The sequence below is a fragment of the Macrosteles quadrilineatus genome, unplaced genomic scaffold (genome assembly GCF_028750875.1).
Source record: "Macrosteles quadrilineatus isolate MER2022 unplaced genomic scaffold, UCM_ALF_1.0 Scaffold_7__1_contigs__length_78375512, whole genome shotgun sequence".
Lineage (NCBI taxonomy): Eukaryota > Metazoa > Arthropoda > Insecta > Hemiptera > Cicadellidae > Macrosteles > Macrosteles quadrilineatus.
Window position 1 is genome coordinate 7,533,582 of NW_026542600.1, and position 20,037 is coordinate 7,553,618.

Genomic DNA, 20,037 nt, shown 5'->3' on the forward strand with positions numbered 1-20,037 from the left:
GTTCTAAGTAGAAGAATTCATGTAGAAACGCCAAGTAAAATAAGCCTTCACCCTATTTAAGAGTATAGCAAGATTTTGGTTGACAAGTGCGGCCTGAACAATCTTCAGCAAGTTCCTGAAAGGCTTCAATGATTTTGGAGCAAGTGAGTAGTATGTCCTAGTACGTTTTAAATCAAGTGGGCATGGTTTTAGGTGGATCATTTATGTTTTGGTGCGCAATCAGTACTTGAATACTTATGTCCAACCGTTCATTGGCACATCGATATAGGGGAGTCACCAAATATTCATGTGTTGTTACCTGCCTAGAAACAGATGTACTATGTTCCTTCTACAAATCACTAGGCGCAAAAACTAATGATTTAGTCAGAATTAGTTGAGGTGTAGTAGTGTACAAAGTGTTTTTTGAACATTCAAATTAGATTCCCTTTTTAAGTGTATCGGAATTTGCTTGATATGAGTGACAAGAAGATTAATTGTCCGAAAACACAACTCTTTCAATTTGTTTTCTTACTCCCTGACAGCATTTTTAACTAGGCTAAGCGGGGCGTTCCCAGAATGGCCGTACTCTAAGTAGATTGAGAAACACTTATACTTAGGACATTGTAGTGGCTTACTTGGGTGTTCCACCGTCCTCAAAGTTGAGGTTGATGGTGGCTGTGGCTTCCCCGTGATTGTTACTCGCCACTGCCTTGTATTCTCCTCCGTCTCCATTCTCCACATTCCGAATGTCTAACCTGGCCATGTAGTATAGTTTCTGATCCAGCTCTAGTGACATTATAATACGAGGTCCTTCCTTTACCGCTTTTCCATTGTGGTACCTATAAAAAATATGAGCAAAATTAATCGTGAAATGAAATTAGATGATGTTTTTAAGAAATTTTTTATTCCACAAATCACAATTTTTTTTTGGAATTACAAATAAATACTTAATATATTTTGCTATTGAAAAAACTATTACAAAATCAAAATTTAGCTTTCACTGAATTTGGACAGAGCAATTTTAAATTTTACTTTAATTGTTTTTTTGTCAAATACAACAGAGTCCCACGAATGTGAACTTCAAGCTAGAATCCAAACCACCTGTTGGAGAAAAACGTAAACTGCATTTTAATTGAAGAGATGATGGTGGGGGCTACCACGATCATAGGAGAGTATCACAAATATCCACAGTTGTCATGACCGCAGGACATCACATTACCCAGTGTTTTCGTCCTCGCAAAACACATAGACATATTTTATTTACAAATCTTCTTTTAAAGTGTGCAATTCATTCATAAGAACAGGTGTTTTGTCATTGTGATGTATTTCAAAATAAAATGAATAGTTGCATTTTTAACTACACTATTGGGTTTCCAAATATTCACCCAGTAAATATGATGCTTTGTCAATTATTTTATTTCTTTTGAATTGAGTAACATTTACATTTTTTTGGATACAGAGGTAATTCATTGTACAATCTTAGTCCTATATATTGAGGGCTGTTCCTAAATATTGTCAACTTGTGCCAATCTGAAATTATATTTGTTCCTTTTATTGTAATTATGTGTAAATTTTTACATGGGAAAAATTTTTTTGAGTGCTATGGATCCCATCTAGAACTTCATTCATTTGTCCAAAAAGTGTGTATATCCTAAGATTTCTAAGGAGGTTTTACATGAATTTCCTCTTCTTGGTTTAGTTGAGATCCACCTAAAGACTCCCCAAAATATCAGTGATATCAATAATCCAAGATTCTATCTGAACACTGAACAGCTATGCTAGTCAGAACTTACCACATGATCGTAGGTTTCGGGTCTCCAACAACTCTGCACTCTATAGTGATACTGGACCCGTCGTCTGACTGTCGAGTGATGGGTCTTTCAGTGAAGGAGGGTTTGAAACCTCCCCCTGGTGCAGGGGTCTCATCACCTATGTTCAAAAATGTTCTACAACCTAAGATACTATCATGTTTACAATGTTGACACAAGTAACTGACAATGTTTCACCACTCTTTCTTTATTTTCGACTCAGTCAAAAAAATTGTACAAAAAATTCCAAAACGTAGAACCACTTTAAACAAAAACAATACAACGTAAATACTAAATAAAATCAATTCATAAAGAGAAGGTAAAAGTATGAGGGTAATGGTGTTATGCGAGAGTAGATGGAAAAAGTTTGGAAAGTATACAATTTATACAATAACCACTATTACAATAAGGAATAAGCGAGTAAAAAAGCAGGTGTAAAAGCGGGAAAAGTAAAAAAATCTAAAAACAACCTGTAAAAATAGTAAACGACGAAAATCCGCTTTCCTCTGGAGTCCAGGATAAATTTACCTATGATAAAATCTTTCATCGGTAATTGTTGTTTATTTAAACAAGGATATTCAAAATGACACAACACTAAACTCTAAGTCTCAACATAGAAACACACACATAGAGAAAGCATGTACGTTAAGTGGCCAATAAGCGACATGCCAAATTGGAAAAGGATCATGGTCTCAGTTGTCAATTGATCTCTTAAGTCTTTGAACATTATCATAAGTTGCCAAATGTTAGACTCGTATGTAGTGACAGACGGGTATGTAATGTTGCAATCTGTGTAGTAATAGACCGACAAGCATTCATTCAGTCATCCGTACTCAATGAATATCAATGGACCAGCAGTAAGAAAAATTAGCAGCAGATGTGTCAATTGTCCTAGGCAAGAAGTTTGACAATGCTTTTAGGTGATGAAGAAATGTAGTTTAGAAAGCTGACAGGTTATTTTGCTATCGGAGGAGGTAGAATTGGCAAAATAATTTATACAAGTGTATGTTACATGTTTGTGATTCAAATTTTAGTCTCATTTTGAAAATAGTTGATTAAGTTAGAATTGGGAAAGAAGCTGTCTCTAATATTACATAAAAGTGATGATTAATATATAGAATTAGTGTTGCCTCGTGTTTTCCATAATGTTAAAATAGTTAATTTACTGTGTGTTAGTATTTCTCTTTATGACAGTGATACGAAATCAAACAAAAATTCAAAAAGCAAAAAGGCTTTTACATCCGCCCATACGTTACCTGTCCAATTTTATTATTGTAAACAAATCGACATAAGAAGCAAACAAACAGAAATGAACACACTATCAGTTGTTTGTGCCAAACAAAAATTAATATAAATATAACAAACCACCAACATTTAATTAAAACTTAAAAATAAACTTTGAAACAACATCTGTATGATCTTAGTCTACAACTACAATGAGGAGGTAAAGTAGACTTTTGAGTGTGAGATCTACACAAAAAAGTGTAACTCAACAAACATGTATACATTATTTCTTATATCAGGTAATGTTAATGATTAAGAGCACATCTTGTATTTAAGTAAGTTTATATCCATGGATTTTAATGTGTAATATGACTAATGTCGTCAAAAGTTAAGGTTTAGTGGTACAGAGAGACGAAGAAATTACATTCACAGTCTCAAAAAAAATACTACTCTAAAAATACTAAATTAAATTGGTGTGAAAAATATTTTTTTAATGTTTATTCCTAAAGGGAAGTAGCTATTGCCGTAGCCTTCATGTAAGATCTACGCCCCCCACTTTACTTATTTGTTGAAGGTTCTTCAACGAAAACTAAAACCCGGTTTACTCAGTCATATTTCAAATATAATTAGGTCCACTGTTTAAAAAACACGAACAAGGATAGATTTTTACACTTACAAATAAAAACAAAATTTATCTAATTTTACATAGATTACTTTAGTGAATGTAGAAACATATGTTGATAGGTACACATATGTTTTTTAAGGAAAAGTGTTCGTTGACACCCTTGTCATACGAGTTATCTGATTTAAATTAATTTTCTATTAATCGTGTAGTGCAACATCTATCGGATTGAGTTTGAAAACCAGTCCAATGGGACCATGGTAAGGGTGTTTTTGGGGGGAGTGAGTTTCAACCCCAAAAAAACAATTTTATTGACTAGAGTTTAGAAAAAATGTTACTAGTAAACTAATTATGCAAACTAAAGTTCAACTAAATTAAGTAAATTTAAATCGATGGATTTACATCAATTAGTGAATAAATTATGATTAATCATAAATTAATTCTTCATTTACGTACAAAAGGTATATTAGAATATCAAAAAGTTCATTATTTTAGTGAATAGATTTTATTCATTGTAAAATATCAAAACTTAAATGTATTCAGTTAAGGAGGAAAACTGTAATACACAAATGATGCCTTAAATAAATCTCTAAATAGTCTTTTCCTAAAAACCTTCACATTAATAATGACCTGAATGATGAAAACATGTATAAAGTATTATGTTGTGTTACATCAAATAATTTCTCTAGCTTTTGATTTTCAGTTGAGTTTTCAAGATATTTTACTTAGTTATTTGATGTCCTGTGAGCCTACTAGAAAACAAATTGATGAAATGGCACGCAAGCCAAGCGTAACTATACTAGGACATACTCTGTTAATAAGCAGCTTACACAGGACAAACATGGACAAAAAATCTCCAATTTGACTCTAAAACTTACTATCAAAGTTGAGGCTGATTGTCGCGTTGCTTTCGCCGAGTTCGTTCTTTGCCGTTACTTTGTACTTGCCAGCATCTTCAATCGTAACATTTTTTATTTCCAGAGATGCAAAATACGAGTGTCCATCTTTTTCGACTTTCATCTAGAAAACAAATTTCCAATTATGTTTTCATTGAGAAGGTTTTAGTCTAGGTCAGATTTAATAGTAAAATTTTTGAATAATTGCTTTAAATTATACTCTGTCCGATTTGAGGTGAGACCCTTAGGATTAGACGACCATCACACGTACACTCACAGGCCAGTCTACTCTTTTTTTGGTCCTAGGACGCTAGGCACGAGCCTGGGATTGTTTTTCACATTACCTCAGGCAAGACCTAGGGGTTGCGGCATTATCGCTTAGATAAAATCCATTGGTGATTTAGCAGGATTTGAACACGGGGACCTCAGGAACTGAAGTCCCACGCTCTAACCACTAGAACAGCTTGCTCCCCAGGACAGTATACTGATTCGATTTTCAATTGCTGATGGTGACTCACCTAAAGTAGGCCTAGACTCCCTATTATTCGGACACCTTTCAACGAAATTACATTCGACAGAAGTGACATTTATTTAATTGCACAATTTTTTATCAGCACATTGATTTAACTAGACTAGTGATTGACAGGAAGTGGGTAGTGCTGGAAACGACTTTTCTCGTAGAAAGATTTGAGACCAGTAATCACGTATCTAGTTTTACTAATTTTACATAATAATCATTATTAGACTAAATTATATGCATCGGATGTTCCTAATTTAACATCAGGGGATATAGAATACAGGATTAATAGGGGACATCAGAAAAACCGTTTCCAAACTTGCCTCGGTCCTGAGGAGTACGGATAAAAAGTAGTCTACTGTACTCGGCCTTGGTACAAAAGTATTTAAATTTACTTAATTTTCACTATAAGCTTGTTTTCCTAGCTGCTGATTTTGGCTTTTAACTACGACTATTATATTGAGCCTAGCTGAATTTGGCCAATAGGAAAAAGGTTGTAGGCCTACTTAATCCTTGTATGTTCAGTAGGTGCCAAAATACACACCAGTAGTTCGTAGCCTAATTCGGCAGCTAGAAAAACATGCATTTCAACACTCAGTTTTGTATGAATTCTTAATACAGGATGCTATTTGACTTCAAAAAGTCTAGACATGATGTGTTTAACTTTTTAAGACAATTCTGAGTGTTCCAAACCAATAAAAAACAAGATGAAATCTGTGTATAGGATAAGTTATTTAACCAATTTTATTTAAATATGTTTTTGAACGTCTTGCAAAAACATGATCCGTTAAGAAACCCTTGCACCTGAATGGCGAATTGAAATGTCATAAAAGAAAAAAGAATTGTTAGGGAAGTGGCTGGTTTACATTGCCCTTATTAACTAATAGGTACCCAATATATTTCTTGTCTATTGGATTGCAACAAATTACAAAAAATAATAAACTCAATCAACTCATCAACTTACTTTATGTCTAGCGTCATCTTTAACAATATTTCCTCCATGAGACCAAATAACTGAGGGCGTAGGGTCTGCTTGTATTCTGCATTCAAATAGCAGTCTTTTTCCATCATCTTCTTGTCTAATTGCCGGTTTTTTTGAGAATGTTGGCGCAAGTCCATCGATTTGTCTGAAAAATAAACAAAGAACATAAATTGGACTGTTCGTTAGCTGATTAAAACTAACATGTGTCATTTACAATAACTCATTATCTAGAGTTCCATGGATATAAATTAACACAATGGAACAATGATAAAAGTAAAATAATGAACAGCTGATTCATCAAACGTGATCGGACATGTGTATGGTTATAATTGTACACCAAACAAATGGTTTTCCTGAGACAAACATTTGTTGTTGAAAATGTGTTGGCTCTAAAACCTAATATCTTCTCCTTTATAACAAGGGTTGTTTGTAAATTTAGGACACTATCAACTTCCCGTGGCGACCGAGTTAGCAAGTTTGAATCTGACACTGACACTAGTGCAGTGTTTACAACTTTATTCACTATTATTATTTTTCATCAGTCTCTTTTAAGGCACTGACCGATGTTAAGGAAATTATGCATGCTTACGGTTAGACTGAAGGGGAGGTGGAAAAACTAGGGGCTCCTATATGATTGCACATTTTTCACGTCAAAACCCTTTACTGCACATCTTGTCAATGGATTTTTAATAACAATTCTATTAAAACTTCCAACAGAAATATAATCGCATACTGTAACACTATTCTTACATGGTGGGAGGGTTTATGCTTTGCATTGTTTTTGACAATGGTACCACTACGAAACTAATCGTAGCATAAGGGTAAGAAGAATAGTAGTGGATAAAATAAAGAACACGACACTGGTGTCGTAATTGAGCTAGCTCGCTCGTTCATGACAGAATGTTGATGTAGAACTTAATTTACAGACAACCATAGAACAATTTCTGGTGCCAGTTTCCCGTCAGTAATATTGGAGAGAAATGCTTTGAATTAATTTTATGTTTTGGTTGTGTAAGGAGATAACTTCAGCCATGTGCTTGGATCATACCAGGGGTCAAAAGTTAGGAAAAATGGATAGATAAATCAGAATGATAAGTTTTAGAATAAGATATTCATATCATCGCCATCTAGGAAAAGCTTGGATTTCTCTAGCAGGAAGTCGGACTTGAATTAATTCCTCCTCTCTCGATGAAAGAGCGATAAGCCGATGAAACCTTCTTTCTACACGCGCCTGACCACTGAGCGAGAACTGACCTTTGCCGCGACCGATTGAGAACTGGCTTATAATGCACTCCCAGTGTGGGCGTACCGACTGACCCTTCCAGCAACCAAGGTCAAAATGACACGCCTGGCCTCTTGATGGACGACTGGCTCATTTTGACAACTATCTTTGAGGCTCTTCTGCACTCGCTTAATTGCTCAGTGCCCACTGGACTCGTTTTCTACCACTGAATTGGTGTCGGGAATCACTTTATGGTGAGAAACCTCGCAGTTAAAACTAAGAACATTTTTTTAACGTACATAATTTACAGTTATGAACAAACATTAGTATAGGTTTAGTAATGGTTAAAAAAAGTGTTGATGTATGATGTGAGGGTATGAGTCTGTAGCGATTGTGACAAACCGCTGAACAATGGCTGCAATGTTGTGGTTTTCCATTCATTATACACTTTATTGTATTGTGCCTACTGACATTACTCATACTTGACTTGGCATATTCCAGACACGGGGCAAAAATTTGGTAGGTAAAAAGAAAGTCAGGAACTTCATGTATAAATGCACCCACCGACACAGTCAGCCAGCTAGTATTCATTAGGACTAGCATTTACTACTAAAACTATTCAGTCATATTGTATGTAGGTAGAATGATTCCGATTTAAAACAAGAACATTGACAACATAAGAGACAAAACAATTTCAACTCCAACTACTTGTTTTCATCACTTCTTTCTCTAAGAACGTGGGATAGGCTATCTGAAAGTCAGGAACGGAAGGAAAACTACCTATATCAGTTTTCTCGGACCTAAAACACAGTACCCTAAAACGCATTTCAACTACGAATATAATTGGTTTGTAGGCTATGTATTAATCGGATGGACTAGCCAATAAGTTGAAAAAAATTCTTAAATAATTAATTTTGTCAAATTTGAAGCAGCCTACACATATTTTTCAAACAAATAGTGTTAGAATTCTAGAGAAACTTAATACAAACTATGTAGTGATGCTTAAACATTATCAACAGTGATTTTTTTGTATTCAATAATATTCAGGGGTCATAGAGTATGATGCCAAAGAACATTTGTAGTAAGAGAGTCAACCCAAACTGGAGTAAGCTAGTTCACTAACTAGATCTTGTAATTTACACGAGTCAGGTGACATACATAAGACCCCCGTGAGGCCACAGAAACTGTGCTTTGACAGACCTATTGAGACTAGGTGCATGTTTAGTTGTGTGTAATAAGGCAATGACTACATAGCCTATTATGTATGTGTTCTGTAGAAAGAGGTGTAAGAAGGGTAGTGTAAAATATTACATTAGCCTACCTACTGGTTTTAGGTCTCAAAACTACCATCTTGACTTGGTCTTTGCGACGAGGCTACAAGTTATTATTTGGTTCTTTTATGTACTTTCAAAGTTAAACTGACTTTGCTCCCTGATGTGGTTATTTTCAGTGACTGGTGGTAACTAGTGTCACTCAAGGCCCCCTAGGTTAGGTAGTATTAATTTAAAGAGCGTATGCTATATATGTATGATAAATTTTTTTAATAATTTTTTTGTTTTAAAACTAAAATTCCAAATCATTAGCACATGAGGGATGTGTGAGATGTAAACTATAAGTAAGTTTACTGTACATAGGGTAAAATATTTATACAAAACTAATATTTCATCTGATAGTATATTTCGGAACTGTAAAGCTATAGCCTACTTAGCCCAAAGCTACAAAATATAAATGACAGTAATGACGATTCTTACAAGAAGGGGACTCCAGTGTTTAAATTCTGTCATTTTAGTTGTCAGGTAGTCTGTAGGTTAAAGTATTTATACAGTGTTGATATTCCATATCTGGCAAGTTATTTGGTAATTATTGCGATTAACATGGCCATGGGAACCTATAGTGATTTAAGTTATATCACTATAGGTTTTTAGTTGAAAATAAGCACAAACATTGGTCTGTACTAAAAAATGTTAACTGATCTACAAGTAATTGTTATCTAAGTTGATCAATGAAATAATCTTGGTCCATATTCATGAATCAATAATTAATTACATTTCCTTTCGGGGTTTTCTAGGTAAATAAATAGTAACTTAGGCCTAGAGGATTAGGACTGTTTGGAGGTTAAACACTACCTTTTTGTTGCCGATGAAAAGGTTGAGGTGTTTGAAGGTTTCAATGATATTTTCTTTCACCAAATATTATAATACGTGATCCATAATCCACAATGGAAAGTTTTTACATGCACTATCGCAAAAAACAGATATTGCTTTTGCTACAAAACTTTCAAACACAAACCAATGATTCTAAATTCCCTCTTCCCTCTATCTATCTCCCTCCCAAAACAAACAATAACAAACCCCCCAGCTGAGCTGAGGCCTGAGATGAGAGCTGCTGATGACAGCGGAGAGCTGAATACTTTCGAGCATATGAACACAAAAAAAGAACCAGGTTAGCCAACACATTAGAGCACGAGTTGGAAATGCAGTAAAGGATATACGTATGAAAGTTATAATGATATAGAGCCATTTCCATTTGCCATGTATTAAGCCTTAGACTAACCAACACAAGTAGACTTCTTATCCCATTGTAAATTTTGAAGCTAGTTTTTCATATCTAGTTTATGGCCGGTGACACCGATCGCTGGTGTCGACAAAATTTTGTTTCTCTTATTTTAGGGTCAATTTAATTATTCGACCTTTACTGTTTGGTTATTTAACTAGAGGATGAGTTGTTTCTTATGGTTAGATAGTTTTATTTGGTAAAAAAGGTTTTAAATGATTGAAACCACAAGAAGCAAATTGTAATCAAAACGTGACCACTTCGGTGCAACGGACAGAACTAACAATAACACTAGCTTCAGCTGATCCATAAGGATGAGAAATCTACTAATGTAGTTTATCTATGATTAAACCTTCAAATATCGATAGACTATATACATGGGGACGTGGACGTTCCGTCCCCTTATTAATGCTGTCACGTCACCATTTTTAGAATCAACAATCAACATGGGGCCCATTTCATAATAAACTACAAACTAATATTATTAGTAAATCAGCTGATCGCCCAATGTAAATCTAATGGAAATTACAAGTTGTAACTTGTAACTTGTAGATTATTATGAAATGGGCACATGGACGCAGTTGAATAATAGCATAGATAAAAGGATTATAGACAGCACAGTAAAGGAGTATGTTTAATTCTTTTAATCTATGATAATAGTTCGTTTATGCAAAATTACTGATTTCTGTCGAACACTTTTTAACCAAGTAGTAAAACGTATATGACGGCATAATAAACTAAAACATTGCATATTTTTATGTATCATTGTAAAAATATTACAAAATATATTGCGTTAGATATTGAATATCTTATGCCACGTCAATTATCTCAGTAACAAACCCTAAAGGTCGATTCACACATATCAGTTCAGTCACAGTTCCGTTACAGTCCAGTTACAGTTCAGTCTCAGTTGCATCCGCAATTTCTCAGTCAATAGTCCGTCAGTTGGTTTCAGCCAGTCTTCCGTCTCTAATTCACAGTAATTTACAGTCATAAGTTTTAAATTATAAACCTATATTCTATCAAGTTTTCATTGTCCATCTTGTTGATTGTTACAAACAGTACTCAAAACATAAACACAACCATTTAAACAACAATAACACTATTTTCTAACCTTAAACAGGTCCGTCAGGCGTCCGAACAATCCAAAAGTATCGGTGGAAAGAAATCTGAAATTAACTGACGGATGCCGGTAGAGCGACTGACGGGACTGCAGCTGCAACGGACAAGTGTAGATAGCGCAATAGAAAATCCACAACAGAATATTTTTGTTAACTGTTGACTGGACTGTGACGTTCCGTAACTGAAGTGTGTGAATCGACCTTTAAAGGTTGATTCACACACATCACTTAAAAAAAGGTACTTAAATACAATACAAAACAAAGTTAAGGTCCCAAAGACGAGTCAGAGGTACAAAGTGCAGCGTACTGTATAAAGGTCATATTGGAGCTTAAATAACCCCAATTTTATAAGTGTTTTAAAACAATTCCAAAAACATGGATTCAACAGTTATGCAATTAATGTTTCAGTATGAAATAAATAAATATAAATAGCACTTCTGACAGGTGATTTGATTTCCAAAATAATTTGGACCCTAAAAATTTTTTTGCAATTTAAATTGTGTTTTGACGAGTTAAAATCTTTGACAAATGTCTTCGCAACGAAACGTTTAAACTACTGAACGAACAATCCTAGTTGTTAGGCTAATATTTGATGGAGGATGTAAAATATAATCTTTTATTGGCTCAACAAAATAGTCAACAAGCCCCGCTATATGTATAGCAACTTAACCTTGCTAATATTTGGTAGGAGATCAGTGGTTACGCAGAAAATTAGAATCCTTGTTTATTATGTGGTAGGTAGTCGACAATGAATGGTGAGCTCGGTCCTCTGCCTCTCCTCAGCTTACTGTAGTGGCTGTTGTGATACAATGTTCTCTATGTTGTGGAAGCGCAGGTCCCGAACTCTATCGGTCGAACAAGGCAACAACGATTGTGTCGGTAATGTAGATTCTATACTAATAAACCGTGATTATTTGGGCATATTTAATGAAAATAATATCACCAAGTCGTGTAGAAAAGCGTAAATATTAATGGAATCATACTTTGCATGGTCTTCTTTACGTGGTTGACGAGAAAAACTACGATCAAAGTGTTGGTTCTCGCAGGGAAGAGTGTTTCTGTTCACTGCATATATACAACGGAGAGCTATTGGTTTTATGGGTGGATCCGATACTTTGTGTTGTACTTCTCTTGTTCTACTGCAATTATCAAGGACATTCTTGGGTCCAAGTTCAAGTTTGAATGACTGTGGCGTGTCGCCTCTTCTCTCGAAGTTCCTCCTCAGGGAACACAAGGTGTTTATCATGGGTATCGGGATCCACTTTTTGTACAATTTTGCAAGGATTTCAGTTTTTTTATTTTATACCATAAAATGTATATACTTGCTGGCAAAGAAGTTGTGTTATTTGTAAAAGTGTATTGTAGTGGTCAAAAAATAAATTTAAGTGGTTCAATAATGATTTAGCTGTGTTAAAAGAAAAGTGTCTTTTGATGTATCACAGTTCTAAAACAACTGGGTGCATAGAGTATAGAGATAATTATAATAGGCTTAAGCGTGATTATAAAAAAGCAGTTAGAAAGGCAAAATTAGCCTATAATTCCAATAGAGTGCAAAATGCCTGTAATAAACCCAAGGAAATTTGGTCTATTGTAAATGAGGGCCTGGGTAAAAATGAGAAACCAATAGCTGATGGTAACCATTTGAACTTAGATTGTTCAAAGTTTAATGACAATTTTATGAACTCCGTAAAAGTTACTGTCCTAAGTGTTCCTAAGTCAAATAAAGGTTTACAATTTTATCTGGATAAACTCAATATAAATGGGGTACAAAATAAGTTTACTTTTTTTAATGTGTCAGTTGAACATGTATATAGTGCAATTAACTCGTTAAGCGATAGTCTCTGTCTAGATGTATATTTTATTAATTCTTTGATTTTAAAACTTGCTGCACCATACATTGTAGAAATGCTTTCATATTTGTTTAGTTCGTGCATTAATGAGGGTGTTGTTCCACAGTGTTTAAAGTTTGTAAAAGTGATACCTGTGTTTAAGAAAGGCTGTAAAGAAAAGTATGACAGCTACCGCCCTATATCAATTATCCCAGCTTTATCTAAGGTTTTTGAGTTCTTGTTAAATGTTCAAGTCCAAGCTTATTTTGAGGGTAATAAGTTATTTTCTGACATGCAGTATGGTTTTAGGGCAAAGAGAGGGACAAGTAATGCTATCGTTTATTTTACGAAAGATTGTATATCTGGTTTAGATGCTAGAGATATTGTGCATGGACGACATGTCAAAGCTTTTGACACCATAGACCATGATGTTATATTGAATAAGCTTTATTTTTATGGTTTCGACACTCTCTCTGTAAAATTGATACACTCATACTTGTCACAGCGATACCAGTCAGTCCTCTACAATGGCTGTTTTTCACCTTACCTGCCAGTCCCCTGGTGTGCCACAAGGGTCTATTTTAGGCCCTACTATCTTCATTATTTATGTAAATGACTTACCTGCTGCTCTGTTAAATGATCATGTAACACCTTATATGTATGCAGATGACCTGCCTTGCAAACTCAGTGTAAGGATAAAAATTTTGCTGATCAACTGTTTCTTAGTTCAAATAGGCTAATTGAAGATTGGGCTGCTGCAAATATGTTATGTTTAAATAAAGAGAAAACACAGAGTCTTGAATTTTGTATTGGAAATAGTAATGATGAATTGTCTGTTGTAAAGTTTTTAGGTGTGTTTTTACAGTCTAATGTAAAATGGGACAATCACATAAGTTACCTGTGCAATAAAATTTCCAAAGCTTCTTTTATTATTAGAAGACTTAAGTAAATTGTTAGTTTAGATGTTTTACCTGCTATATATTTTGCACATATACAGAGTCATTTGTCATATGGCATATTGGCTTGGGGCTGTGATAGTAACATAAGAAAGCTGTTATTGTTGCAGAAGAGAGCATTAAGATTGATTTTAAATGTTAACCGTAGATCTCATTGTAAACCACTTTTTAGGAAACTAAAGATTGACTGCTCCATCTTTGTATGTTTTTGAATGTTTAGTATATATTTTAATTAATTTAGATCAGTTTAAAACTAATAGTTCTGTTCATAACTATGGAACAAGACAAAAAATCATTTAAGAATCAACCAATGTAATTTTCAAAGAACTATTAATTCAACTTTAGAGGTTAGTAAAAGAATGTTTAACAGATTGCCTGAACATGTAAAAAAATCTCAACTTAACTAATTTTAGAAGGTTTTAAAAACAGTTTTTGATAGATTTGTCCATGTACAAAGTTTCAGAATTTAATGAATACCTACTGGGATTCTGCAGGTAGACGCCATCTTGACTAAAATTTCATTTGTTTCATTTATTATTGAATGAGTATTGTCTCTATGTGATAATTAATAAATATATTCCCAGACAGCACACTTTCTCCTCAGGACATCCCACGGATATTGCGACAGGATATGCAAGATATCCCATAGTGGTCCTATGGTCAACTTGGGATATCACAGGATATCCACAGGAATGCGTAATGTCCCCGCCCGGGGATGTCCTACGGATAAGCTCACACGCATATCCGTGGGACATCCGAGGTCATCCCAGGGTAGTCCTCAGGACATTCTCAGGACATATGGGACTACTATGGGATGTCCCTGGGATAAAGTGTGGTCTGGGCCTGAACATAAAAAACACAAAATAATATAGATTTAGTATGAAAAGCTTAATTATAGGTTTAGTAAATTGATTAAATAGTTAATAAACACAAATTTTGAAGAGAAAAACGAGAAAAAGTTTTTGGCCCAGACGGGTTTCGAACCTGGTACCTTCGCCTTGTGAGCCTCTTACCTTACCTCCTGAGCTATCTGCGCTTGTTGATTATGGGTGTTTTCAAGTGGTTAAAGAGTAGCCGACAGTTGCAATGGTCGCAATACTTAAAATATTTTTGATACTACAGTATAGGCTATATACATAGATGAAGTACTTCATCTATGCTATATATATGATTCTGTTAATCTGTTTAGGCCTCAAGTAGTTGAATTGTTTTTCTGGTAGTTGGAGAGGATACTGGTATTTGAATATAGATTATTTAATCACCATTAGATTAGCACTGTAATAATTGATTGTTATATGATTAAAATTAGTTTTTTGTTGTTTTATTAATTTAAAGTTAGAATTAAATTCACATTTCCCACAACTATGATAGAACTCTAGTTTTCCTGAACTCAGTGGTAGTAATATGTCAGTAAAGTAAAGTCAACCCTTGCTAGCTATAGTATTAACAAGACATATTTTCAATCTGGGAAACCTTAAACTTTTAAAATAAATTATAAAACCTCAACATCTTAATGCGTGGGAATCTTATTTTTAGAAAAAAAAAAACAGACCAAAATTATTTGTTAAATAATGAAGACGGCCCAATTATAAATTCGGAATTACTGAAAATAATTACATCAAGAACAACACTGTAACATATCCAAAATTCAAAAGATTAATTTTTCTAATATTATTTTTTATTTTTCCAATATCCTTTAAATCATCTGTTTTAACTTTGTTTAAAATTAATTTATTAAGTAAATATTTACTTTGTATACTAGTGTAAACACAGCCTGAAGATGGAAACCAAGTTTCTGAAAGCACTAGTGAAAAAAACAAATTATTATATATTGGCCTTGTTGAACATTTAAATTTAGATATACTGTACATTTCATCAGTGGTAGTATTTTTTTCTTCAGTTTGTTACCGGGACATTACGGGACATTACTGGATATCCATCCTTCCAGTGGATTTTTTACATGTCCCGGGATGTCATGGGACATTCTGGGATATCCTATGGCATTCGTACATATCCCGGGACTTTACAGGATATCCTGAGGTTAACTTACAAATCCCGGGACATTACGGTATATTGTAGGATATCCTGTGGATTTCGTACTCGTCCCGGGATTTTACGGGATATCCTGAGGATAGCGCACATATCCCGAGACATTCTCAGGACATATGGGACTACTATGGGATGTCCCTGGGATAAAGTGTGCTGTCTGGGTTGTATTGACGATGCACCTATTTAAGGTTACAATGTGTAATCATGTAAATGTTTTGTGCAAATAAAAGATTGATTTGATTTGATAAACTAAATTTTCACCACGAGATTCACGATCCACGTCTGAACGCGATTCCCTTTTAACTCTTTTTTTTCAATGGGTTAATTTTGATGAAGTTTTGAGTTTACGTGCATCTACCCTTGGTTTCCTGGGATTGCTCTGTGACTGCTGTCAGCTGAATCTTTGTACTTATGCTTAGGCTACTGCACTGCACTATATACCGTACTTTCTAACCGGAGAATTTTATTGCCAAGCGATGTTTGTGAAGAGCTTCAGTTGACCCACTTAAATCCCCTGTATCTGACTGTACATCCATACATCATTTTTCCATCCATCCATGTATCATTTTTCCAGCTACTTCGTTCGAATTTATGAGTGATGACATTTTAGCTGGTATTCCTTCTATTTTCCATAACTAAAATTTCTTCCCTGGACTGCTAAGAAGGGGACAATAAAATGCAGGGGTCCCACGCTTTAAACTAATTAATTTTGTAAAACAATCTCCCCATTTTAAGGAGTTATATGTTATGTTGATTTGTTGTTTTGATTTCAATGAAAAATAAAAATGTTCCCAGTATTAAATTCATAATATAAATAATAACAAATCCATGTTAACTGTATACAGATTTTCTCAATGTTTATAAGTGCTTATTCCTTACTGTCCTTATTAGGTTACGAGGTTAAGTATTTATTTGGATTGAAGTTTAGTGTGGAAAAATATAAGTAAACCAAACCATATTTAATGGCAAAACTAGGTCGTTCATAAAGCACTTTTGAAAAAAACAACACTTTAAAGGATTTTGCTCGAGTTCATTGTGCCCACTGTCCAGTAAAATTAGTTCCGCTGATTCTACATGAACTCAGGCAATAAAAACAAAGTTAAAAATCAAATAATTCAAGTTCTTTAAATTAATTTCAAGTCACTGTAGGTGAGAAAATTCCAAAAATGTACATTTAAACTTTCATCCTTGTTATTCTTATGGACAATTGAAAAATGTGTAGTTTGCTTGTTTTTGCTATATATATCATATATTATAATACATTTTTGATTTCATCCTAGTTAGTATTGAAATTCAATAAAATAAATACATTTTACCTACCCCGTAACAGCAAACCTAAGTACTCGTCAAATCTAATGTTAAATCAAATAGTGAATCAATATTAATGAATTACTTGAGTTATATGGTTACTTTTAAAATATCACCATTATATCAAATAAGGTTTAAATAGGGAACCCACAAAATGACTTTGACTTGATTATAAAAATATTTTAGTATAAATCCCATCAGACAAATTTAATTTGCTTTTTAGTATTCTTTAGTAATACTAGTAGTATAGCATAGAACAAATGCAGGTTTGTTGCGGCGGGGGTAATGGGCCTAAGTAAATCTTTGTGAATAAGTTTTTTAAATCTCCTACACAGGCTACAAAAGCGTTTGATTTCAAACTTAGAGGTATACAGTTCAAATTTAAAGGTAGGCATATAAAGAAGTTAATCGGACTGTAGTAGACACAGTTAAACATGACTTTTTAAAGTTTATTGGAGGTTTTTGTTACTTTATTAACGCCTTTCCCCAATTTTGTGATCATTTGGACAGAAATAGTAGTACGGTGTCGATAAAAGTCCTTAGATTGTATGGGTTGTTTTTCTGTGTTGTACTCTCCTCTCGGTTCTAGTACTAAAGTATACGGTGTAGTAGGGAATTACTACGAATACCACAACATGTACAGTGTGATACAATTTTTGAAAGGAACAAAAGTTACCAAAAGGTCAATCATAACCTTATTTATTTTATGAATTCCTCACATAAAACATCTGAATATTTCCAGTTTTCTTAAATTTTGCAGACATAAAACTAGCCTGTAAATATTAAGCATAGTATGCGATCAATGAATAAAATATGTACTTTACTTCAACTGGATTGAAAAAAAAAACTGTTGATAGTATATCATATGATATATTTTTTAATTCTCAAACTACTGTACTATTGTAAGAGTTCAGCGCCCATAATGTGTTGCAGGTTTAGACAAAACAGAAAGGCTCGATCGCTACAGCTGTGAATGTGATGATGCATTTGAAACATATTATGGAATAAATGTATAACACCTTAATAGAAAAACATTATGTGTAAACTAATTCCAAACTACGCACTTGCCAGAGTTTAAAATACACAATCAATCGCGGAATATTTCTAAGTACAAAATGAGAATGAGTCCTTTTCCAAAGGGAATTTCTTCTTTTTTTGCGACTATAAAGCTTTGGCAAATTCAAATTTGCCTCTGCCTTGTTTTCTTTTCGCTGTCATTGCCACTACCATCATCACACCAACAATTCACAATCTACAAACGAGAAAATTCCACAGACTACAAAACGAGACACATTGTCACCACAAACTTGTACAGTATAAATCTAATTTTAAGGAAAAGAAATACATATAATAAACTGTTGAAAACACTACAAAAAAAAACAATAAAAACCACCCCATAAATTATTTTGTCGGGGTGTACAACAAAATACGGACCTATTTTATAAACACACAACTCTATGAATGTTTCAAAGAGGCATAAAGAGTTAATCCATTTTAGCACGGCGATACATGCCCATTAAAACCATTAATCAAGCAAAGGTACGGTCATAATTTGTAATGGCATTAAAGTAATCAATGTATTAGTAACTTTCACAAACTGCAAAAGTAGATTGATGTGGAGAAAATGAATTTATACATTTTACAAGAAATTATTAATTCACTGCACTGTATTTACTGCTATTTAGCAGGAACCGAAGGTTGCATTTTTCAGGCGCACGTTCAAGTTTCATGTGTGAGGCAAAGCCGAGTTTCACGAACGAGAAGCCAAGGACGAGAATAATTGGAGCAAGTGCCGGAAAATTACTTTCTGTACCAATTATGAACGATACTTTTCATAACGACGAAAAGACGAAAAATTACTCACATACTGAATAACAGACCTCAGTAAAATTAAAACTATTATATTTCCTAATCAACACTTTTAAAATATGAAAATAAAGCAAATGAGTTATAAAAAACCTACCTGGCTACGTAAAATTTTAAGTTCTTGGTTATTTTACTGTGCAGTAATCACACACTGTGTTAAAACAAAGTAACACAAGCTTATGTCTATTCCTGTTTACATTTACATTGTTGAACATTAAAACAGCTGATTTAAATCAGAGAAATCATTGAGAACTAGGAAAAATCAGCTGGTCGGTTTCTACTTGCTCTGAATTAAAGCTTGGGAAACAATTGATTATTGTCTATGATTTAAGCTGTTATAGCTTCAGACAATAGCTTCTTTCTGTACGGAGTGGTTAAAAAAATAGTTCATTTGCAACAAGACTAAAAAAACTATTGACATTAAAAAAATAACTTATGGTTATAGTCGTACAGTAAGTTATTGACACACATTATATTCATGCATTTTTAGTTTTCAACCAACGCTTAAAATCAATGCTTTACATACTTTTCTCTTGGTTCATCAACAGCTGAAACAGAAAGAAAGGTTGAATAATAATATAAATACGATAACTCAAATAGCATAATAACTACTAATAACTCTAGATTGCAATGGAATTTTATGAAACATAAACCAATTTATTGCCAACATTTCTAGCCAAAATATCCCACCAATAATTCTCCTTGAAATAATGTTTCAAGTAATTGTAGTTAGCAGAAATAATGTCTTTGAGGTAGCAATATGAATTCCTTATTCTTACATCTATGACAAAATCGAATATGTTTAGTAGTCCTTAATATCCTGATCGTGCGAAACCTTGTTTATATTTAATTTTTTATAAGTGTTGAGCCAAGAGTACGACTTGGAATCGGCAGTTGCTCAGTTGCACCGATGGTCAGGGGTGGCCCTAATCTCGAATGCCCAGTTGCACCGATGGTCATTTTAGGGTGATGCCCAGTTGCACCGGCGGTCAAAGATCCCTGACGTCCTCCCTCCCATTGAAATGTTGTTAAACGTAGTTAGTACGGTAAACGGTTAGGTTGGGTTAGGTGAGGTTAGGTTAGGTTAGGTTTACAAAAAATACAA

General features: G+C 34.0%; 1 protein-coding gene across 49 annotated transcripts in view; it reads right to left on the reverse strand.

Annotated features, from left to right (window-relative positions):
* LOC128998717 (twitchin) overlaps positions 1-20,037 on the reverse strand; it is a 236,502-nt gene that overhangs the window by 192,519 nt on the left and 23,946 nt on the right. For all 49 annotated transcript variants that reach the window (XM_054425023.1, XM_054425021.1, XM_054424991.1 and 46 more), the window contains exons 3-7: positions 19,459-19,480; positions 6,011-6,173; positions 4,512-4,653; positions 1,773-1,908; positions 615-818 (exon numbers count right to left, since the gene is read on the reverse strand). In XM_054425023.1, coding sequence (XP_054280998.1) covers positions 615-818; positions 1,773-1,908; positions 4,512-4,653; positions 6,011-6,173; positions 19,459-19,480 — 667 coding nt within the window. The remainder of the gene's footprint in view (positions 1-614; positions 819-1,772; positions 1,909-4,511; positions 4,654-6,010; positions 6,174-19,458; positions 19,481-20,037) is intronic.